This window comes from Podarcis tiliguerta (genome assembly GCF_965153285.1).
Source record: "Podarcis tiliguerta genome assembly, chromosome: 9".
In the NCBI taxonomy this organism is placed as follows: domain Eukaryota; kingdom Metazoa; phylum Chordata; class Lepidosauria; order Squamata; family Lacertidae; genus Podarcis; species Podarcis tiliguerta.
Genome location: NC_139542.1, coordinates 65,088,760 through 65,113,501, shown reverse-complemented (window position 1 = coordinate 65,113,501; position 24,742 = coordinate 65,088,760). Strand labels below are relative to the sequence as shown.

General features: G+C 42.4%; 1 protein-coding gene across 7 annotated transcripts in view; it reads right to left on the bottom strand.

Annotated features, from left to right (window-relative positions):
* Nucleotides 1-385: 385 nt before the first annotated feature.
* The window catches only part of CCDC149 (coiled-coil domain containing 149), a 56,962-nt gene continuing 32,605 nt past the window's right edge, over nt 386-24,742 (bottom strand). For 3 of the 7 annotated variants that reach the window (XM_083458317.1, XM_083458318.1, XM_083458312.1), the window contains exons 8-13: nt 23,791-23,875; nt 23,303-23,447; nt 21,144-21,220; nt 14,826-14,858; nt 10,402-10,506; nt 386-3,154 (exon numbers count right to left, since the gene is read on the bottom strand). In XM_083458317.1, coding sequence (XP_083314443.1) covers nt 2,574-3,154; nt 10,402-10,506; nt 14,826-14,858; nt 21,144-21,220; nt 23,303-23,447; nt 23,791-23,875 — 1,026 coding nt within the window. In that variant the 3' untranslated portion in view covers nt 386-2,573. The remainder of the gene's footprint in view (nt 3,155-10,401; nt 10,507-14,825; nt 14,859-21,143; nt 21,221-23,302; nt 23,448-23,790; nt 23,876-24,742) is intronic. The other 4 variants (XM_083458314.1, XM_083458313.1, XM_083458315.1 and 1 more) reach the window with 3 other exon arrangements.

Below are 24,742 nucleotides of genomic sequence, written 5' to 3'. Positions count from 1 at the left end.
TCTGCGCTAGGACTTCATCAGCATTAGCTGTAGCCCTTATCAAGGCTGTGACAAAACCAGAAAGAAATATATGTCTTGAAATGAACATTGGGATGTGGAATGTCTTATTTATGATGAGCAAAATTCCAGAATTTCATATTCATAAGTTTGGTGCATATTCATTACTCTTCCCACTGTATCAGTTTTGTCATTCCTATAACAACAAATCGAGACAATAAGGCTATCTGTTATTTTACCAATAAAAGCACAAACGCTGTGCTGAGTCGATAACATTGTCAGCTACTCTATCAATAAAAGCAACAGTACCACAAATTCAAGAGATAACGTAATCCTCCCCCTTTTCCTCCGCTGCACTATGAGGAATGAAATTATGCAAACTAATAAATGGTTTCAACTTTTTTTCATATTAATGCAAGAGACAAAAGCATTTAATTTAGAATAAACCAGTGTTGCTCAAAAAGAATGGGATGCAAATAGCAAAGTGGTGCAATGCCCAAGATTAAGGGAGTGTTAAAGGAACACTGCAGAGTCTCCCCCCTCCCCCCTTGGAACAGAGAAACTGAAGGGGTTGAAAAAGTAAAGAAAAATTGAAACAAAACTCTCCGGCTTTGAAAATGCTGTCATTTGTTCTGTGTCCATGTGGAACCATTCCACAATCTTTGGCCTAAAAGAAGTCTCCACGTACTGTAGAAAGACGCCTAATGACTTCCTTGTTCCCTTGCTGTACTGGAAGACGAGCAAGTTGTACAGAGAGCGAGAGCGATCAAAGGGGGTTTTTCTAGCAGCCAAACATTTGTTAGAACCAGTACTTGTTCCATCTGGCTGGAGGATCCTGAAGCTCTTTTCAAGGTTCCTCCCGGTTCAAAGCCTGGGGTGCAATGCTTGTCCAATTGGAGTCCCTTCGTCAAAGCTATCTAGCTCAGTCGACTTTCAAGATTTGGGTCTGCCGCTGCTTCCAGCACGAACCTGCTAACAAGCAGCCTGTAACAATGTGCAGCTGGCAGGTATTTATTTTGTAAAACTAAGGCTCGAATCAGGAAGGATTTCCCTCCTTTCTTATGAACACCATTGTTAAATTTGGATTAATCCCCACTCCAATTGGGTTTAAGTTCTAGGAGTGAGAAATGAACATTTACAGGCAATTAGGTTCCCAAGCCAGCAGGAAAATTGCCTCTACGGCTGGAGGCCCAGACAAGCTCTACAGCTGCTGAGATTGTTTCTTATTGGGGGTGGGGGAAACCAAACCAAAAAACACAAAAATCAGGCCTCCCTTTAGCTCCACAGCTGCAAAATATCCACAATAAATATTACACAGCCATTGTCCTACCAGGAACCGCAAGGAAACACTTCAGAATCAGTGGAAGCAGGCTATGGAAAGCTTTGCTCAGCAGTCCCAGGAAGCCCTAAAGACTCTCTCCCACTGGAAGCTAATTGATTGCCACCACGGGAAGAATTGAAGAGAGAAAATGGCTACGAGAAAAGAGTAATTTCAACTATTATCCACAAGGCTAATGGATCAGAAGGGAAAGAAAAATATATACTTCCCTTCTGCACAGGTGTACCTTTTGAGCTTAAACGCTGCTCAAATGAAAGCAGAGAAGGCATCCGACTTCCAACTCTCCCCTGGTTTAAGCTCAAAAAGACGTCATTCTGACATGGACAAAGTTCAACTTCCATTTCTAGGCCAGATGAACTCCATTTGATACAACCCAAAGTGTGAGCTATAAGAGAGATGGGGGAAGAACTGAAGTTGCAGCAAAGTAGAGAGAGGGGGGAAGGAAGAGGAAGAGAGTGAGAGCTCACAGTTTGCAAGGAAGAGGGGACAGAATAAAGGGAAAGAGGGAGGGGTGGCAGTGCATACATAGCCAGCAAGGCCAGCCTTGTCAATACGCTGTTGTGCCTTAGTACTCACTGGAAAAAGCTCATTCAAAATAGAAACAGCAAAATAGGCTGTGTGTTTGTGTGTCTGTAAGCAATTAATCCGATGACCAGACACGGTGTATGTACAGCCACCAGTTATATCAAGGCAATTTGCTGTTTAGTATTAAACTGTGTGTGCCAGGAAGAATCACCCCCCACCCTGAGAAACCAAAAGCTTGTTCATTGAAGCCTTTATGTTTTACCATTTCTGATTCTGCCGGCTTCACCAAAGACAACTCTCCCCCCCCCCCCCACCCCTTTGACGTTCCAGGCTCTTAAGATACATTCAAACAGGCACTGCACCAAAAATTATACATACTGAAGAGACAGAGATGTAACTGACGTGATAAAGCATAATGATGGGGTGCTAACTCCCATTATTCTCAATTATGTCACTCTATCTAATAACGTTAATCGCAGCAAATAGCAGAGGGCAAAATTCTGAAAGCCATCATTTTAGTCTTGCTCCTTTTTTTTCACATTTCTCTAGGGTATGTTTGTTTGTACATACCAAAGTGTTGGATGTGTGTGTGTGTGTGTGTGTGTGTGTGTTAGGAGATCTTTCTTGACAGACAAACAAGGAAGCAGCTGGGAGAAGCTTGAAGAGACTGGGGACACATCCTTTCTGAAAACAATCCCACGGTCAAAGTGAGTCACGGTGAGCCCAGATCAGGAGCACTGTCTGTAACTGTCACAGCTGCAGGTACATTATCTGGAATGTCACTGAAATCTGGAGTTGGGGGAGTCTGCTTTTCATCACCCTCGGCGTTCCCTGTGTCACCGCTTTCATCCTTTTTGTCACAAAGATTCTCGGTGTCGCTTTCCGAGGTTCCTGTCTCTTCTTCCACGGCCTGCTTCTCGTTCGTGTGTTTGTTCTCCCGGAGGTTGCAGGGCTCTGTGGAGTCAAAGGGAGGAGGGCTGGGCAAGGGGGATTCGCCTTCGGATGAGCTGCTGAGCTCTGGCTGACCTGCTGCCTGGCTCTCTGTCAAACATTCTGCTCTGCTCCCTTCCAGCTCTGCAGCTGCCTGCTCCTCTGTCAGCTTAATGATTTCATTCCCAAACCCATTTGCACCGTCTTCCTCAGAAGGAAACTGGGGTAATGATGGATGAAAATGATTGGTTTTGTTACCGTTGTTTTGGTTTGTGCAGGAATCATCAGAAACTGCAGCTGTTTTTTCTGGGAGTGTCAATTCTGTTTTAACGGCACACGTTTCCTCTTGTTCTCTGGTTTCTTCTAGAAGAGAAAAATGGGGAAACATCACATTTATGTAGATATAAAGCACAGTTCCAGGTTTGGAGGGGACCAAGAAGCAGGCACCTCCATAACACAAGACAGTGAATTGTCTTTAAGCCTGTCCTCAGGCATTACATCCTTTTCAGGAATGCCCTCTTTAGATATTTTGAACTAGGCAGAAAAGGTCTCATCCACAATGAGATGTAGGGGCAAGAGTATAAATCTCAACACAGAGGATTTGAAGAAGATCTCTCCCTTCAGACAATACTCAGAAGAATGAGGAGGGTTACACACTATTCAATCTTTTCTTATTGCTGCCTTTGAATGTCCAAAAAAGTCTCTAAGAATCACCTAGTCCTTAGTCTGCTATTTCACTCAATGGGTGGGTTCAGATGCAACAAGAACAAGTGTTGTGTTCATGCATTTCCTGCTCTTGGATCAGCATCTGGTTTCATATCCTGGTAAGTAGCCTTGAGATTAAACCACAGTTTCCCGGTTCAAATATAACGGTTTAGCAAACTGTGGTTTAACAAACTCCAGGGAGTTTTAAATTGTGACACGCAAGAGAAAGGAGGAAGAAGTGGGTGGGCATATAATTCTCAGTTTAAAACTCTATGGTTTATTAGAGCAATTATCAGCGGCTCACAATGGCATTTCCCATTCAATTCACTTCCCCACTTACACATTACTCTCAGAAGCATCTTCTATGTGGCTCCTTCAAAGTTACTCCACAGAAAACATGTGCCAATGATTTTGTTCCTCATCCCACTACATTGTGATCTCTGTCCTGCCCCATGGAAGCGAAGCATATAACCAACCTTGCCATTCCCAGAAGCGTGGGAAGAAGTGATGAGAGAAGGAACTAGACTAGACCTTAAATTTTCAGGTTGGGGGGAAGTTTAGTATGGAAACAAAGCTGAACTGACACTTACTTGAATTCATGTAACACACTCTTTAAAAAACAAACCCAATTACATTGAGTCTGGAGACAGCCTGAAGTTACAGTCAAGATGTCTGAATCTCTTGAGTGTTAATTAGTATGGCCACCGTTTAAGTACTGTATTTTTAATATTTGGGGGCAGATAAAACAGGGGAGTGTGGAGGAAAAAATGAAAAGGAAAAACAAAGTAGAGGGACAGAAAAAGTATGAGAAATTAAGGGAAGAAAGTTTTATTTCCCATTGGAAATGCTAACTGCAGAACAGAACAACTTAATAAATAATAAGCAAAGGATAGCAAAGAGCATCACAGTGTAATGAGGTGGTTGGGAAGGCTCTATTTCTGCCACTACCTTCTGTATGTTGCTCTTCAAAACAACATGAGAATTCAGAAAGAGCATAGGACAGAGGTTTTCAACCTTTTTGAGACCACAGCTCCTTGAACCAACTACATTCTTTCTGCGGCACTCCTGTGGGGCTCGGGAACTCATTTATGTCATCCCTTGCCTGCAGAGCTGGCAGCCTCTCACCCTTTTTCAAACCCTGGTCTCAGAGATGCCACCCCCCTGCCCTCAAAGAGAGGTGCTTCCCAGAGGCACCATTTGCCTGCGGAGCTTATAGCCAGGGCTCCTGCAATAAAGAGCAGTGCAAACCTTGAGGAGGCAGAGACTTGAAAGGGCATCAGATGAGGGAGGGAAAGAAAGAGGGACAGAGGCCAGTGTTGCCCACAGCACCTCTGGCCATCATTCAAGGCATTCCAGGGTGCCATGGAACACTGGTTGGAAACCACTGGCATAGGATATCAACTCACACACTGTAGCACCTCAGAAAACAAGTGCAGGATCTGCATTTTGAGCCCCCTCTCACAGCATTAACTCTCTCTGTGTGTAAAGCTAACAAACTCCAACTCTGAAAAGTTCTAATTTTCCATATGCAGAGCTGTTTTGAAGGGGGGCGTTTTGATATCTGATCCGTCACCTCAGTTCTGAAGCAGAGAAGGTCTTAGGAGAATTGTGCTGAACCCTAAACCCTCAGGTTTCGTGTTCCCCTTAACAAGTTCTGACGCCTGAAAGCTGCTGAGATTCTCAGCAAGCTGAATTCAAGATCCAACACCTCTGTGCACTCTGGCAGAATGACAGCACACATGACACCGATTTGGGCATTCAGTTCTCCAATGGGATTAGAATCACGTGAGAAAGAGCAAAGAAAGGCTGGCTGGCTGGCTGGCCCCATCCCCTCCGCCCTGTCCCCAATATTTAGCCCTCCTTCTGCTCGCATGCTAAAGGACTGAATACTTGCAGCAGGGAGCCCGCTGTACTCATCAGGGCCGACCCACCAATGAGGCAAGGTGAGGTGACCGCCTCAGGCGGCAGCAGATCTGGCTTCCAAGGGATGCCTCGCCCACTGCTGCTGTGAGTGCACTCCTGCCTTATTCCTAATAAAAAACTTTATCCCCCCACTTGTTCCTGATGTAGGTCTTTGCCTTTCTTCCCTGGCCAGTAGGGCCCTGCCATTTTCTGCTTTGCCTCAGGGGCCAAAATGCCTTGGGCCAGCCCTGGTACTCCACAGGCTTTGCTGTGAATAAGAACCATTATTTTACAGGATTCTAAATCTGGCACAGAAGTTTCCATGAACTACCACAGGCTTCTTCTTTCCAGTGCATGGAGAGAGGTGGACCTGCAGATCTGACAGAAGGAGTAAGGCTAGCAAGTGCATCTCTGCTCTGTCTCATGCACTTTTAATGGAGCAAGTGGACCTGAGCATACACAACACATAGATCTACTATTTGGGTAAGTTCACATGTGATTTATCAACACAGAATAAATTATGATTGCAAAGGTTGATTTGGTTCCATGAACTTGGCTGAGGGCAGCATGGGTAACGGGAACAAGCTGCCTGTGGGATCTCTCTTTATCCACAAGTTCCACTACATTTGTTGTTGTTGTTTAGTCATTTAGTCGTGTCTGACTCTTCGTGACCCCATGGACCAGAGCACGCCAGGCACTCCAGTCTTCCACTGCCTCCCGCAGTTTGGTCAAACTCATATTCGTAGCTTCGAGAACACTGTCCAACCACCTTGTCCTCTGTCGTCCCCTTCTCCTTGTGCCCTCCATCTTCCCCAATATCAGGGTCTTCTCCAGGGAGTCTTCTCTTCTCATGAGGTGGCCAAAGTATTGGAGCCTCAGCTTCACGATCTGTCCTTCTAGTGAGCACTCAGGGCTGATTTCCTTAAGAATGGATAGGTTTGATCTTCTTGCACTCCATGGGACTCTCAAGAGTCCACTACATAGTTGGCTCCAAAAGAATAGCCAAGCCTAACCACTTTTAAGATGAAAATCCAGCCCATTCACGGAATTAAAAAATAAAAATCGTAACTCTGATCAGATCAGAACAGCTACTGAAATGCATAGGAAGTATGTGCTTGTGGACCCTCACTTCCCATTTCTGTGTATCTTCTATTTAATTTAAAACATTTACAATCTACTTATAGTTATTATATGTATAGTCTTATTATACGTATAGTTAAAGCCATGGTTTTCCCAGTAGTGATGTATGGAAGTGAGAACTGGACCACAAATAAGGCTGATCGCCGGAGAATTGATGCTTTTGAATTGTGGTGCTGGAGGAGACTCTTGAGAGTCCCATGGACTGCAAGAAGATCAAACCGATCCATTCTGAAGGAAATCAGCCCTGAGTGCTCACTGGAAGGACAGATCCTGAAGCTGAGGCTCCAGTACTTTGGCCACCTCATGAGAAGAGAAGACTCCCTGGAAAAGACCCTGATGTTGGGAAAGATGGAGGGCACAAGGAGAAGGGGACGACAGAGGACTAGATGGTTGGACAGTGTTCTCGAAGCTACCAGCATGAGTTTGACCAAACTGCGGGAGGCAGTGGAAGACAGGAGTGCCTGATCTGCTCTGGTCCATGGGGTCACGAAGAGTCGGACACGACTAAACAACAACGTAATATACATAATATTTTAAAACTCTCTAAGCAGTGTACAGTATAATATTATGTGAGAAGTATCCTTGAAGATTAATCTTAAAACGAATAAAACAGTGATATAAAGTCATACAAAACAGGATTTAGAATTTATTCATATAAAGGCGTTCTATCCCAAACCTTTCCTGCCACAACATTTCAAATTCCAATACTGTGATCAGAATGGACTATGCAAAACTGAATAGCAGTATGCAAAGTAACCACATGCTCATATTATTAAATGCTGAATTTCTAATTTTCTTAGTGCAAAATGTGTGCTTAATATACGAACAGCCTTGATTATAGCTGATCCAAATGCATTAAGATACATGGGGGACCTCCAGATCAGACTCTGAGAGGGCAGTAAGGTGTGGAGAAAAGTTTGCTTACTTGTTAGTTTGATGGAATGATTGTCCCTGGAGCCTGTTAGATAATTGGGGTTAGTCTGCTTGCAATATTTTATGATGGAATGGTTAATAGGCTACTTCAAATTACGCTTATTTTCAACTAGAGGAGAAAAGAAAATCAGTTTGCCAGGTTCATGGAACTAAATCAACCTTGGAGTCAGATTTTATCTGACATTGCAATAGATTAATAATAAAAAAAAATCAAAGAAAAGCCATGTTCTAATTACTGTGAGGAAGTAGTACGACCTGCGTGAATAAGAATTAGAAAGGAAGGCCAACATTGTATGAACTTTAAATAGTGTTGGCCACATATAAATAAAATATTTGTATTTTCCCATTCAGACTTGCCCATTCCCTTAACTCATGAAGACAATAGCTGAGCTGTGGGAGACAATCAGCTACCACTGCCTGACAAGGCCCTCTCTGCTCCCCAACCCAATCAAACTGGAACTATCATCCCCATGCTAGTGTTTTCCTGTTTGTGCCCGTTTTTGGTACACCCATAATGTGTCTCAACTTCCTCAATTGCTAATTTTAAATTCAAGGAAATTGCAAGTACGGTTGGATGAAAATCTGCTTTATTTACATACTTGGGAGTAGCTAGAATACCTCACCCCTCAAACAATCCGATAAATTCTTGTTCTTTAATCTGACCTAAACCAGTCCTTTTGACCAAACATGGATTTCTAGTGCAAGACATCCTATACATGTCTTGTCAGAAGTAAGTAAGTGGGAACAGGAAGAAATGCCGAAGAGGGAAGAATGGAGAATGAAACTGATGGAATATGCAGAAATGGACAAATTAACGGGGGAAATTCGGAACCAACGCGATCAGAGATTCACCGAGGACTGGAATAAATTTACAGAGTATATCAAAAATGTATGTGAGGAGCAATTAACGCTTCTTGGCTTTCAAGAAGCTCTGTGAAAATGATTGATAGAAATGTTGCTTAAAAGATATGATAAGATTAAGATTGTTAAAGAGCAATATAAATTTAAGAAATGTGAGTAATAGTGATAATATGGGAAATTGTCAGATAGGCTGAGGGAAGTCTAAAAGATGTTTATGTTAGAAGTGGATGTTAAACATGGATGGAATGTATATTGGAAATTGAATAAAAATTAATTATTATATAAAAAAAGAAGTAAGTAAGTGGGACTCAATCCCAGGTAAACATGTATAGGATTTCAGCCTCTGTTAACACACCCCTTTTACACTTTGCACAGAATGAGGTGATACGGTTCTGGATTGCACTACCTCAGACCAGAGATGGGGAGTCAATTTTTATTTTTAAACAGTTATCAACATTAGAAGATTTCTTCTGGGAGAAGCTACCACATCATGGGGAGGGCCATGCCAAACCGTTCTCGCTGATGTGGTGCTTTACTTTGTACAGGGACTTTTCCGAAGTGACGTCCTGCCTCTGGGCTAAAGCAGCATGACTCAGAATTCTACCCCTTCCAGACCGCCATGCCATTGTGCAGAATGCAGTTTCCTTAAACCGCAGTGGCAGCAGGAGAACTGCTACAGCACGGCTACGACAAGATCAGCATGAAAAGCCCCAACCCACATGGGAGGAGTCTGTTCTGCAGTTCCTGCTCTTGCAAGTGATCACCCAAATTCTGGATTGGATCATGCAAAAATTAGGCACTCTGTGTTAGTTTCTGTTCTTATCACCGTGCAGCTGCTTGGAGTCACAAGGCTCTGTTTACATTCCAGAGACCTTCCAGGCTGTTGGAAGCCTCACGGGAGAGGAGACGGGATGGGACGTTAGTGGTTTCCTGTTCCTTTGTTCAGTTGCTCTCTGCTTTCACAGAGAGAGGATGTCTTTTCTGTCTGCGTAGCTTAGAAATAAAACTCTCTGCAATGTAGCCCAAACCTCTCCTCTCTTTCCTGTGCTGGAAACTCTGCTGAAGAATGTGCCTGAGGCCTTATCAAAGGCTCAGGTTGTTAAACACGTTGGGAGGCGATTCCGAAGGACTCGGGGGAAGAAAATGAGCTTTATCAGCTTGGCCAAGCGGAGATCCCGGCACTCTGTTGCTCTCCCATCTTCCCAACACAGTGACTCGCTGCTGCTTACAGAGAGGCGCAAAGTTTGGGAACCTCACTGTGGTACATGGTGACAGGAGCTACAATGCTGCACCATACCTCACCCTCTTGGTAGGTGGCAGTGACCCACGGTGTTGGAAGCCAGGACATAGCTGTCAACTTACAGATTTGAAAATAAGGGACCGGCAGCCTTGAAAATAAGAGATCAGCAGCCAAAATAAGGGATTTTCCAGGCACAGGTATGTTCAACTTCTGAGCCCCTCTGAGCCAAAGGCTTTAGAAAGCCCAGCCAGCAGCCAGATGAAGCCTCATCAATAAGGGGCAGCAGCGGGACATGGCACTGGGATAATAATAATAATAATAATAATTATTATTTTTATTTATACCCCGCCCTCCCCAGCCAAGGCCGGGCTCAGAGCGGCTTACAAGCAATAATAAAAACAAGATGAATGATTACAACTTAAAAACAAAAGTAAAATACATTAAAATAATGGAACATTAAAATATTAAAATGTAGCCTCATCGTAGGAGGAGAAGGAAAAGAAAAAAGAGAGGGAGGGAGGGAAAAAAGAAAGAGAGGGATAAGGGACTGTCCCGCCAAATAAGGGACACTTGACAGCTATGAGCCAGGAGAGTGACAGACACACACACACACACACACACACACACACACACACCAGCCACCACTGAGTATTGTTTCCTGTCCCGTGGCCATGGGCTTGTTTCCCATGCTATTCTGGTGGTGCAAAAATGAGACAATGCAGGTATCTCTAAACAGCTTCATCCTTATTTCCCCTTACACATTTAAACTCGGTGGCACAAGAGACGAATCACCCTACGCCAGCCTTTTGTTATGACTCCAGATGCTTACCTTCTGTCTTCTGCTGTGGTTTATCTGCGAAAGATAGCAATGGTGATCGAGACCTCTGGATAATAGGCATAGCGGGGTCACTGAATGTAATGGTATCCTTGCCACCTGCGAGCAAGAGGGCATGGAAACATTAACTCTCCAACACAACTGAAAAATTTACTAATGCAACGTTTTAAACAGTAAGGCTACATTTAAATAAACACGTTGTATACACCCAACAGGCATATTTTAGTAGCTCTGCTCTATAGAAAAGGAAAAGCTATGCTATGAGCCAAAATATGTACTATAGTTCAACTGCAATAAAACCAATGAGACCATTTTGTATGAGCACATCTGGTTAAAAGATGCGGTTTCCTCATTTGACAATAATTTAAAGAAATAAATCACAAGCTAGATACGTTCAACTGCAACCCAACCCTATCAGAAATTATGGAAGTATCTTCTGTGTAAAGAGTAATACTGATACAGATAATATATCTGTTTAGATCTTAGGCTCACAGAATTCCTCTTCAGGCATTCAACCTACATGATAAGCAAACATGGGGGTGGGGAATGGGAACAAACACTCAGGGTCTGCTTCTCAGTTGCTGCTCTGATTCTCCAGGTTTCTAAAGCACGCAGGGAACCTCCATTAGAAACAGGAAGTTCCTCCCACTGAGTTCCTCCTTGAGTTGGAGGTTGATCAGAATGGTGTTAACATGCTCATTCAATGCCTCCCTCCCACATGTTTACTTAGCATGCCGGAAGAGGAACAGAGAAATGACTTTCCTGAAAAACGAATGTTTTTTGAAGTCAGATCCATGGACAGGAATTCATGCACATATATACAAATGTGTACAAACATATATCTAGGATCCTTTTCTTACAACCATCCTGGAAATGCTGAATTTCCAATATACAGGGCCCATTTTAAACCGGAAACTGGTGCAAAAGCATTATTCCTGTGACAATTAAAGATACTGCTTTGGGGCTGCTCCTATTTTGACCTACCTATGATTTACACATCTTGAGGCACTTGTGTATAGTTCATATAGGGTGGGGGTAGGGAACTGGACAAAAATGTAGCCTTAGGAAAAGGAAAAAGCGGTAATAGGCAACATTTAGACGGGAGGAGTGATCTGGGTATACCTCCAACGGGTATATTTCAATGGGTATTCAGCCAGGGGGCTACTTTGAAAAAGCAAACCAACGAGCACAAGCTGATTTATCAGAAGAGGCCTGAAAAACCAGACTTGCCTTTACAGAAGATTAGAATAAGATACCAATCTGTGTAAGAATATATTGCAAGAGCGTTTTGGGAAATTTCTACCACAGCACCTACTAATACAAGCATCTTAGGCGAAATATACCAGATATTATCAGGATTTATAAAAATCATTTTAATGGACGATGGATATCTGACAACTGCAATATAGATTAGCAAATTCAAGCTGGGGGTGGAGTGTGGATGGGGAACAGCATATGCTATGGATTTCAAGTACAAATATCATATCACCTTTGAACTCGCTGGGTGGGCTTAGGTAATAATGGATTTTCTGGGTTGTTGAAGAGATTACTGAGATAATGGTGCTGTAAGTATTGTTATTTTACTGCTACCACCTATTTATTTAGACCCACTGTCCAATTAATGAGAATTTCTTATTACAGCATTACTTGGACCTTTTTAACTCCTCATTTTTGTAGGATGTTTGACTTTTGCAGGCCATGATTTCTAAAACCAAAAATTGTTTTCTTCTGCTTTTGTCTTGGAGCATTCTGAATTGAGTCCTTCATTAAGTCTGTATTGGACTTTGCCCTCTTAAAAATCAGCTCATTTCATTCCCAAGCCTTCATTCCCAAGCCTTCTAATAGAGAAACAAGAAAATGCCTATGCAGCTGGGGGAGATGGGTCAACAGTATTTTTGTAGCGTGCCAAAACCCTCTAAAACTGACATTCAGTTTTACCTTTTAAAATGTTACTGTTCCTATGTGTCTCCCAATGTGTTGCAAATTTTGTGGTCCCTTAAAGCATGCACCATTTAAACCATGGGTAGGAAAACTAAGGCGCGGGGGCCGGATCCGGCCCAATTGCCTTCTAAATCCAGCCCGTGGACGGTCCGGGAATCAGCGTGTTTTTACATGAGTAGAATGTGTGCTTTTATTTAAAATGCATCTCTGGGTTATTTGTGGGGCATAGGAATGCGTTCATTCCCCCCCCCTCAAAATATAGTCCAGCCCCCCACAAGGTCTGAGGGACAGTGGACCGGCCCCCTGCTGGAAAGGTTTGCTGACCCCTGATTTAAACCATTAAAAAAAACCTGCTTCCATATGCCTCTAACCATGATACTGTACTAGGAGGCCAAAAGTGTGTTTATATATATATATATTCCTCTGCGGAAACTACTTCTTCTTTTTTTAGGAACAAAGTGCACCATCTCTGTTTCATGTGTTTGCATGCAACAGGTAGCTAGTCCCTCAGAATAGCTGTACTACTGTTTCTATATTAAAACAGTGACCCCGAAAGTATTCTAGGGAGAGCTATTGCCTGACAATGCATTATGCCCTCTCTCCATCAATGTTTATTGACTCCAGTAGAGGCTGCTATACCAGGGCGTCACCCCTTCCTGAAAGTGGGGCAATGTTGGCATGGTGTAGAGTCCTACAGGCTTCTCATTTATCAACTCAAAATGAGAGTAGAAGGCTGAGTAGCTTTACTTTTCTGTTGCCTTGTTCATTATGTGTGCCTATTCTGTGTGGTTTAGCGCATGGAAACATAGTTTGGTAACTTCATCAGAAATCTAAAGGGAAATTCCCTCTACATGTGGAGGGGGGGAACGCTGAAGGGCAGGTGTTAATCCTGGTCTGCAAAGAATAACGAGGTTTTTCAGCTTTACTACGTAACACATTATACGGGATGTGGGTGGCGCTATGGTAAGGTTACCAGATGTCCCCGTTTCCCGGGGACAGTCCCCAGATTTACCAATCAGTCCCCATACAAAATCCATTGAAGTTGAAAAGTGTACCCGGATTCATTGAAAAAAATCTGGTAACCTTACACTATGGTCTAAACCACTGAGCCTAGGGCTTGCCGATTGGAAGGTTGGTGGTTTGAATCCCTGCGCTGGAGTGAGCTCCCATTGCTCGGTCCCTGCTCCTGCCAACCTAGCAGTTCGAAAGCACATCAAAGTGCAAGTAGATAAATAGGTACCGCTCCGGCAGGAAGGTAAACGGCGTTTCCGTGTGCTGCTCTGGTTTGCCAGAAGCGGCTTAGTCATGCTGAACACATGACCCGGAAGCTGTTTGCAGACAAACACCGGCCAGTAAAGGAGATGAGCGCCGCAACCCCAGAGCCATCCACGACTGGACTGGTCAGGGGTACCTTTACCTTACATAACACATTTCCTTTACAAGACTGAATGGAGGAACATACAAGAATCTGGTCCTGATTAAAATTAAAGATCTAACAAATGAAAGAGGAAAGCAGGAACCAACTCACGAATCTTCAAAAAGAAAAGTTAAATTGGCTTGATTCAAACGCTTGGATAAAAGGAGACTTTTTGTTTTTATCTACATACTTGCTTAGCATGTGTCGCACTCCAAATATCTGAATCAGTATTTTGAATGGCTAAAATAAGAAACATTTTAACTCAAGTATTAATTAAATTAGGTTCCTCTTATCTCATCTTTGCTATGATCTGTTGTACATTAAGTTCCTGACACAGGGATACTGTCAAAAACGGCATCACCAAAAGGGTGACTTTGCCACCTTCCCTATACAAGCTTTGAAATGCTCCTACTAAAAAAATGTGTACATTAAAAATGTGTACTATATTGAGCAACACCTTTGCTCTATCTACTCTGGTTATTTAATTGGTCGTGCGAGGGATAAATCCTGGAACTTTCTACAGGCAAAGCTTGTTCTCTACCATCCCTGCTGTCCTTCAATGCGTGAGGGATGTAGAAACCCTGAATGGATTTGGCATGTCCGCTTTCTCCATTTACTATCAGTGTCTTTGTGTTCCATGATGTTTGGATCTGAAATGCATAAACCAGATAACAACACTCACGGAATTAAAATGTAAGTAGTAACACTGGGTGATATCCATACTCATAATTGCTGAGTTAAAGGGGGGGAATTGTCTCGACTTACTGCTTGTCATTTTTTTTTTTTAAAAAAAGCTACAAAATCACATCGTTCTGCACAACCCGTGATTATATTCAGAACTAGCTCGTATCCTTCCTTATTACCATTTCTCCCAATTAAAAATAATTTTACAGTGTTCTGTATTTCTCTTGTGGCCATCTAACTTACTCGGTTGAACATCTTAATCTGACAGATATAGAAAAACATTCAGATAACATTTCCATTTATTTACATGCAGTGACAATATTTAATGCACCGCTAAGATTAGTTACTAAAAATACATATGTCAAACAGAACCTACTCCCAAATCCCACTGAGACATTGTAGCTCAGGCCTTCAGGCAGCAAGAAAAAAAAGGAAGGAAAGAAAAGTTATTATATAAATATTAATTTGATGCCTAAACAGAAATAATAGAACAAAGGTATTCTAAAATGATCATCTTTTTTTTGCTAGTGTTCTGTTTTAAAGGCCAAAACACTCTATTTAGTGGATTATGAGCTACTTGAAACAGAAGACCAAACCCTAGAGTGTGAGCAGCAATTGACTACAAGCCAAGATGAAAAACCATAGTTTGAGGTGGGTCTACATACCATGCTCTGCAGTCACCATGTTTAAGCATTGAACCTCTACCAAGCAAACCATGGTTAAGGCATTTTCGCTTGCAAGATACACATACACTGGGAACAGGGCATGTGTGAGCAAGCTCAACTTTGGTTTCAATCCATGTTTGGGATCTTAATCAAGATTCAAGGAACAATGGTTGTCAGGCCATGGAAAAGGTCAAGCTTCAGGAAGACGGGTTCTGGGGTGAGCTAGCTAGCAGACCAAGTGGGCCAGGAAGCAGCTGTGCAGATCAAAATGCACACGGGTTCAAACATGTATCAAAACAGGCAGCAGTCTGGGCAGAATCAGAGGGGTCGGAGGAAGGTATATAATCAAAACCAACCAAGTAAGTTACTGTGTGGGAGGGGTGGCAAAAGTGGTGGTGTGCTCTCACAAAGTTCGTACAGGACATTTTTTTCCTGGCCAGAGATTTCAACTACAAATCCCAGAATCCTCAGGAGGAAACTGATGCCATGTGTGCCATTCTCAACAAGGTTAAGACTCCAAAGGAAATGAAAACACAGTGTCAGTTTTCAGCTGAAGATTCTGGGATGTAGTCTTGGTCCACAGCAAGAAGGGATGATCTGCTGGGGTCACCGAGCAGCTCTGTGTTCCCCTGTCCTGACCTGTTGTTGTGTCTAAATTTGCACCCTGTCTTTCCCCCAAAGGAGCCCAGGTTAACTCCGTTGGCCTTGGGGCAGAGAAAGGTGGAAGCAGGAGTGGTCATTAGAACTGGGTCAAAGTACAGCCCTAATTGCAAGGCTGTCATTGCCCTGATCCCAATCTCAAGCATCCAAGAAGGGGCTCTCACTAATGTGAGCACAACTTCACACTCATTAGCCTAGTTGGAAGCCTCAATCAATGCACAAAGTTCAGTCCAGCAATCTTGCAACGGAAACAAAGAGTATAGATGGTGCAGGAGGCAAGGCACCAGACCCTGGCTGCAAGGAAATGCAATTTCACAAGGCCTGTAGGAGCTGGCACCAAGAAGACCTGGGCTATAATCTACAGACAGGGAAACATGGAGTTTATTAACAAAGATGAAGCTATCTGGAGGAGTGGCACTCTGGTTTACTGGAGGGAGATTATGTCCCTTGTAATCAATTATAAAATGAAGTATAGCAGCAGAAAAGACATAACTAAAGCAAGTGGAGTAGAATTAAAAGCAGAAATATATACTCAAAATGATCACGTGGGCTATCTAAATTTCCTGGTATGTATATTCCAGTCTTCAGGGGAAGATCATAGGTGTGAGTGTGGTCTGAATTTATGTTTTGGGGTTGCTGGTTGTTGTTTCTTTCACTTTTTTTTTTTAAGCAGCAGCAGCAACAGTATCCTAGATGCACATAGAAGACCACAATTCAATCCTGCTTGCTATGGGCACATATCCAGTAGCTGAAATTAGCTGCCTGAATCCTGCATAAATCGAGACTTGAACTCACTGTGCATCAGCTGGTGTGTGGGAAGTTCAATGCTGCTTTATGTAGTTATCACCTCTCTACTCCAGCAGTACAGCTTTGTCAGGTGGATGGGACCCCCAACCTAGCAATTGCCCAATGTCAATATGACAACAGATGCTTGACAGGTGGCTGGTCCCACCCACTTGTCGGTGAGGTGGGGAAGATAAGAGATCTAGTCCACCAGGCCAAAAATATTTCCCACCAGGGCACTGTGGGAAATTCAGAATGGCAGGTGGAAACTAGAGCAGGGGTAGGCAACCCACGGGGGCCGTTTAACCAGCCCACGAGCTGCCCCTGAACCAAGCAGCCTGCTCAGCGAGTCCCCACGTGCTGCACTAAACAGGCGCAGCGTGGCGCCTCACTTCCGTGGCACAGGAAATCACGCCTGCACATGCACAGATGCCAAAAATCACGTCTGCGCAGTCAGAAAATTGCATGCGCATGCACTTAGGCATGCGAACGATCCAGCCCGCGGAGGGATCTCCACTGGAGTTAACCGGCCCAGGCGAGGTAAACCTTGCCAACCCCTGAACTAGAGCATTACCACAGCTACCAGGTAAACCCATAGCCAGGAGACTGAATGGGCTGTTAGGGTTGAAAGCAGCACTGCTGAGTCCTGCCAAGGTACATGTGGGCTGACAAGCTACTGCATGCTGTGTGCCACTGCTAGCCCTATCATTGAGTTCCAGGGTAAGGTTGCTTAGGATTGCTATGGCTTCCTGCTTTCTTTCCTCTAAGCAACTGAACACACATCAAATTAACGATGGGGAGGCTAACACCTAATTTTAATCTTACTCCTGCTCTGAGCATCTATGCTTGCAGAAGAGAGAACATAGTTCAGAAGTGATAACAACCAGTCAGTCCAGTAAAACAAAATTCGTTTACTGGATCTGCATTTCTCAACCTCATCTAAATATTCTTTTTTTTGGATTTATGAAAGCAAGCGGCAGAAGGGATTTACGGATGTCATAGCTTCTGAATAGACCAGGGACAAAACAAAATGCATTCAGGCATGCAATAAAATATGCTAGGTAAGATATTCTTAGTCATATGCTAACTTTTGATATTAAATACCTTAAAGGCAGAGAAAACTGTTTAGGAGTTATGAAAAGAGTCTACAGTTTAGTGAAAGCATTTTCTTGGAGAAAAATGTCAGTTTCAATAGTTTCCAGACTGAAAAGTTCAGCAGTTCCACACTGATAATATTTTATATACCTTATTATAGCTATATTATATGCCCTATTCCATCAATTTGAGTGTTCTTACATAGTCAACCAATAGGCAATTACAGCAAGGCTCTTGATTCTGAGGTCCACTGAGATAGTGCATAAGCAAATTTCTAGACCATTCATTATTTATGCTTGATAACCATCATGGTGATGAACTCGATAGAGGGAAGTTGTGATCAGCCAGTTTGAGATCGCTATCTGACCAGGCCAGAAAGGACTTGACCTCACTCTAAATGACCTCACCCTTCTTTTGTCACTGAGATAAGCACAGAGTTATGTTATCACACCTTCTATATGTTCCCTGTTGGTTGGGGTCATGCTAAAAAAAAAGAAAGTAGTTTTTCTTTTTTTAAAAGAAAAGGACTGAACCTGTAGCTGACCAGAGAAAATGGCTACAAACACAAAAGGTGAATGATTATGGGTGATCTTTCCAAGAAGAAATTTACACACACATAGCCAACATTGCTTTTGTGCTGAAAATCAAGAGTCAAACATTCAGCATAGCCATTAACTGTTAACTGTTCCGTCATGTGAACTAAACACTCCTCAAAATGCTGATGTCCTCCATAGACACGACAATTCTCAAGGATGTGCATACTATGCAGCAAAGTTTATCAAAAAGTCTGTGCCATGAACAATATACATTCTGCAGACTACACTGACTATGCTAGAGGCAGCCAATGTAGCACTCTCCAGACTGCAACAGAATAAAAATAAAAATGTTGATATGCATAGCAAATACATTGTCCTAACAAGAAGGCACAATTTCAAAAGTGAATTTCAGGAATATGTTTAAAGTAGAATAAAATTGTAATAGGGGGGACACACCAAATTTTATTAATAAAATTTCAATTGTGTTATTGAAACGTATCTTTTAAAATAATAGATTTAAGCTGCAATCCTATACAGGCGGTGACCATTTTGCATGGGGATTCCGTTCCTGAGCCCTGTGCATGTCAGCGGGAGGGCTGGGCAATGCCAGGTTTTTGTTGTTTTTTTATAAGGTATTTATTGAAGTTTTCAATATATTACAAAAATTAGAAAAAATAAAAAAAATAAAAAGGAAAGGAAAATACAAAATGGGAACAGTTAAAAACAAATCAGTCTTTCCATGTCTTATCTTTCATTTACTTGTTTCCCTGACCTCCCCACACCTCCCTTTCTTGCATTCCAGTTCAATTGGTTAATTCAGCAAATCCTTTCCCTCTTTAATTTTATCCTATCCTTTATCTTAATATATTATAACTTTAAATTATCACCTGTTAACAATCCCTTTTTTTCATATTCCTTAACACTGCTGCTAAAAAATCCCACTTAACTTCAATCCAGCATCATTCTAACATTCATTAATTTTACAGTGTTTCTGTAAATAGTCTTTAAAGGCAATGCCAGGTTTTCAACATCGCGATCTATCGCCAGCCATCGGGATCTGCGGATACACCGCAATGTTAAAAGAACAAGTTGCATCGGCCGCAGCACGCAAGGTGCGGGGTGAAAACTGCCTCAGCTCTCACGGGGGGGGGGGGGGGCTGAGGTGCTTTCACCCCAATGACTCGTGGGCTGGGAATGGTGCAGCTTTTTTGTGTGGCTCAGGTGGGGAGCAGGAAGGGTCCCCGCCTCCCCAGCTGAGCTTTCCACTGTTCTTGATTTGAGTTTCTACTGAAATGAGGCTGCATTTTAATGTTCTATTTTAATCTTGTTTTTAAGTTGCATTTTAATCAATTGTTTTTATACCTGGTGTTAGCCGCCCTGAGCCCGGTCTTGGCCAGGGAGGGCAGGGTATAAATTATTATTATTATTATTATTATTATTATTCCTGAACCCCAGCTGAGCGAGCTGCATGCCTCTCGAGCTTGCACACAAGGCATCAAGGCTTGCTCACCTGGGGGCTGCGCGATACTGCTTGCTCTTCCCTCTGCGGTATGAGGGGCAGATTGCAATGGCGGCTTCACCTGGCAGTATATTGTGGGTGAAACCACTGCTGCTCCTGTCCCTCTGCTGCTAGAGGCCTGATGTTGAAAGCGGCGCTGATCACAGAGGGAGTCAGGAGTGGTGCTGGTTTCATCTGCAATATACTGCGGTTGCGCTGTGGGTTAAACCACAGAGCCTAGGACTTGCCGATCAGAAGGTCGGCGGTTTGAATCCCTGTGATGGGGTGAGCTCCCGTTGCTCGGTCCCTGCTCCTGCCAACCTAGCAGTTCAAAAGCACGTCAAAGTGCAAGTAGATAAATAGGTACCACTCCGGCGGGAAGGTAAACGGCATTTCCGTGCGCTGCTCTGGTTCGCCAGAAGCGGCTTAGTCATGCTGGCCACATGACCCGGAAGCTGGACGCCGGCTCCCTCGGCTAATAAAGCGAGATGAATGCCGCAACCCCAGAGTCAGCCACGACTGGACCTAATGGTCAGGGGTCCCTTTACCTTTTTTAAAGCTGCCACCGTGGTCTGCCCCTCATACTGGTCCCGGGTGTTGTATCAATACGTCGCACAGGCCTGTTCTGCTCTCTTCCGGGTCCAAAAGGACCTGTGTGTCGGTAGACACGCAAATGGTTGCTGTCTGTAAATACCTGCTGGGAAGTTAAGTCTCACTGAACTCAATGTACTTTGTCCAACCAATTCGCCCTCAGAGCCACTGAAATCAATGGACTTCAGTGAGAAAAGCCTACTGATTACAACGGCTCTACTTTGAGCATCACAACCCGGTGAGATTCAGTTCCAAATGCACATGCGTAGGGACTGCATTGTTAGAATCGTTTTAGCTTTCATTTCCCATGTTCTTACTATGCTTTAGGGACATCTGCATGGTGACGAATTTAAAATAAATCCTAACTCACAGCTCTCCTGAAACTAAACTACTACAGAATTGTATGTTTGAAGTCTTCTGTGTCAAAAAGACCCTTATCCTTGGAAAGCTTTTATTGGAAGGACAAAGTTTTCACATAGAGAGAGAAATCATGGGCAATCTCCTGGTGGCATTCCCAGGTAGTTTTTCTCCTTAAGTCTGAGAAGCCTACATGTTCAGAAAAATTATGTGGCAAGATGTGATTGATAAATGTAACACATCATTAATTATGTTGTCAAAGAACCTTTAAAAGGCTTCCATTTCAGAAAAATCTAACTGTTATGTGTGAAAGAAAACAAAGATTTCTTGTTCAGTAAAAATATTTCCATATTACTTTTCTTATAGAGACTAAAAAAAACAAACCCTGCAGTAAATGAGAACAATGCATTTTCTAATGTAAACAGCAGCTTTCTTATGAAATACACATTTAAAACAGCCCTTATGTTCAGATACTCCCAAATTAAGTACGACTATGAATTCTGACTTACCTGGAAGACTCCACAAACCAGAGACTTCTAAAGTCCTCAACTTTTTCTCCAGTTCTGCTACACGATTGCCTAAGATTCTGAAATGAAGATAAAATATTCCATGAAATGTAATTAAAAGTATAGTAAGCAGGGAACGCACCACAGATGGTCATGTGCCCTGTTTATATTTGATGGGTGATATCCAATGATAGGTGATGTCGTGAGAGAAGACATCCGCTTATGATACACAAATTTACATTTAAACGTATGGGATAGATTAATTCATGTGAAATACATACAGTGGTGCCCCGCAAGACGAATGCCTCGCAAGACGGAAAACCCGCTAGACGAAAGGGTTTTCCGTTTTGGAGGTGCTTCGCAGGACGAATTTGCTATGGGCTTGCTTCGCAAGACGAAAATGCCTTGCGATTCCTGGGGTTTTTTTCCCCTCCCCCCCTTTTTCCCAAGCCCCTAAGCCGCTTAACAGCTGTTCGCTAAGCCGCTTAACAGCTGATTGCTAAGCCGCTTAACACCTGATCTAAGCCGCTTATCAGCTGATCTAAGCCGCTAATAGCCTTTTAGCAGCTAATCCGCTAATCCCTTAAACCTTTAATAGCCGCTAATAGCCGCTAAACCGCTAATAGCGCTAATCCGCTAATGGGCTTGCTTCGCAAGACGAAAAAAACCGCAAGACGAAGAGATTCGCAGAACGGATTCGTTTCGTCTTGCGAGGCACCACTGTATTTTTTTTTCCACATCAGGTTAGAAACGTCTCCAATATATCAGAAATTATTCTGAAATAATATATGTATGACATGCCCATGCAATCCACCCACTCCTGAAATAGGTGTACAATCTCAGGACTTGCTTGTAATCTGCACATTTTCAGACTACATTAAAGGGTTCACTTCTCCTTCATAATTAATCAGAATGCCTTCCTGCATATTTGCCGCAAATCCACTGATCTCTTGTTACCATGCATCCAGTCTACATATGAGCAAATCCTATGGAATCTGCAGTTTACTTGACTTAACTACTGTAACAAGGAATATGTAGTATTATTGCGATATGTATTTACTAGTGACTGTAATTAAGGATGTGTTGAGGAATTCAATTTTTGTGAATTCCAGTGTGCCCTGACCTAATCTATACGTCTCGTGCTAATGTGTACGTCTCACTGCAACTTGATTTTACACTTCCTAAATTGTTTCAATGCAGCTAGTGAGTAAAAAAACAAACCCCTATGGTTTAAAAATTGTGTATTTTGAAAGAAAAGCGTTTTAAAAAATCAGTATTTTGAAATAAAATATCTCTGTGATGCTAATGGAACTGTACAGTACACCTTGAAGGAATGCACATTCGTGTTTATCAAGCCACAATTGTGAGTAACTTTAAAAATGTAACGTCAAGGGTTAACATAATATGTTCTGGTAACATATTATGAAACCATGCTGCTGCGTCAGAGCCACTTAAGTTTCAGCATCCTGCTTGACTTAGCCAGTAGTGAAACCTAAGCACTTCCCTTGAAATACAGTGGTACCTCGTCTTGAGTCCGCCTCATCATGCAGCCATGTTGTTGAACATCCGCAGCACACCTGGAAGTACCGGAACGGGATACTTCCAGGTTTGCCTCTCGCGCATGCGCAGAAGCGCAAACCATTCCGCGTGTCTGTGCAGAGCAGCGCTTTGTCGTGCGTCCTTTTCGTCTAGCGTCCGGGGCTCTGGAACGCATCCCAGTCGCAAAACAAGGTACGACTCTAACAGCATATTCTTTCCTTTATTAACCCTGCCACTGAGTCCTTCCTGTTTCTCTATGTTGGATTTTAGACCATAAGCTTCGTAGGGCACAGACCTGTCTTCTTATGCTTTGCTAATAATGCTGGTGATGTCAGCAATATGTATCTCTCAAAACTGATGAAATTGGGTTAACGGCAAAATAACTACAATTTCACAATTACATAAAGATGCACACCCACATTCACATTGTTTGGCGTTTTTGCTATACCCCAAGATAAAAGCCTTTAAAACGAAATGCAAAACAGATTTTGAACTAAGTCAACTGAAAGTTCAAACCCCGTACGGGACAACCGCATATTCTTGCATTACAGAGGGGACTGGAATAGATGAACCTCAGGATCCCTTACAACTCTGCAATTCTCTGTTTCTGTGAAAGTGCCTACTTGTTGGTTTGCCTTTGATGCTGAATGACCATGTTTTTCTCATGGATTGTCTCCAGCAAAGCAGTAGCCAAAGATTTAAGGTCATAAATGGACTGTGGTGTGGCTGGCAGGCTGCATCCATGATCCTCTGATAACAGCTCTTGGACTGGAAAAATCAAAACAAAAGAAATACTGACTTAGTTTTATGGAGATAGAAGTCTGGAAATGACACATCAATAGACATCGGGGGTGGCGAAAGAATCAAATTCTATTCATTATTACTGCAACCCCGTGATCTGTTTTCATTGAAGCCCCGGAACAGCAGTTCTTAGCTTCCCTCACAGAAATGGTGACTTTTGAGGGTGTTCATTGTATTGCTCAAAGTTATTGCAATATCTCAGAGTGAGAACATGAATACATGAACACAATCTTCGCTGTTTTGCTGAAGTCTCAGAATAGCAGTTCTTAGTTTTCGGAGAGAAAAGGCAAGACAAAAACCAATGCAGTACCTTGCTTAGCAGAAAGGACTCCAGTTAGTGCACTGCTATTTGACTTGCTGTGAGACTTGGAATTTTTCCTCCTCTCTAGTGCATTCTAAAACAAACAGCAATCAAAGAATGGTAATTTGTTTTATTATATAAAAAAGGGTTTTTTGAGTAGAAAATGTCGACGTAACTTTTGATTAGACTGAGAGGTTAAGAAATCAAACTTTGGTCCCTCAAACTGTCCAAATTTATTTCTTTATTTTAAAAAATTGCGTGAATATGTAACCACCAGCAAAGAGTAACTTAACACAGCATCCATGTTGTCTGTAAGGTTTCGCCAAATGGAAGATTATTTTGCTACATATTCACACCCAACTTAAGTAGAAAACAGAGGTACATAGGAAGAGATTTCAGACATCCTGGGCATTAGTCTAAAATAAATATCCCACTATATCACAATAAAAAGTATTTTTGGTGTTTTGATATTGTAAACTACCCTGTGATCCTTGGAAGAAGAGTGGCATATAAATTAAATAATAACAATAAATAGAAGTGTCATTTTCAGAATACATAAGCAATATTAATGGTTGCTTTCAACTGAACACGATGGATAAATCATTTTATTGTTGAAAAAAATCTAAACAGATTTGGGCAGCTGAAGAATTGTACAGAATTCTTTTACAGCAATTTCTTCTGTAGCAATTGCATTCTCGTGGGGGATAAAGCTAATTGAAATCTATCTTTTGTAACAAGCAAATAAAACATGTTTTAATCACTATGGGTATGTGATTAAACCTTCCAATACTAGCAGAATGTATAATGTTGAAAACCTTTATGTAAAAGAAAATAGGTCAATTACAGGTACTAAAATCACCCTGCAGGTCTCTATTAACACAGAAAAGGTGTGGCACTGTATTTTTGTGAATGAATTAATCTTCTAATCAACTCTCTGAATGTGTAACAAGACGGAAAACAA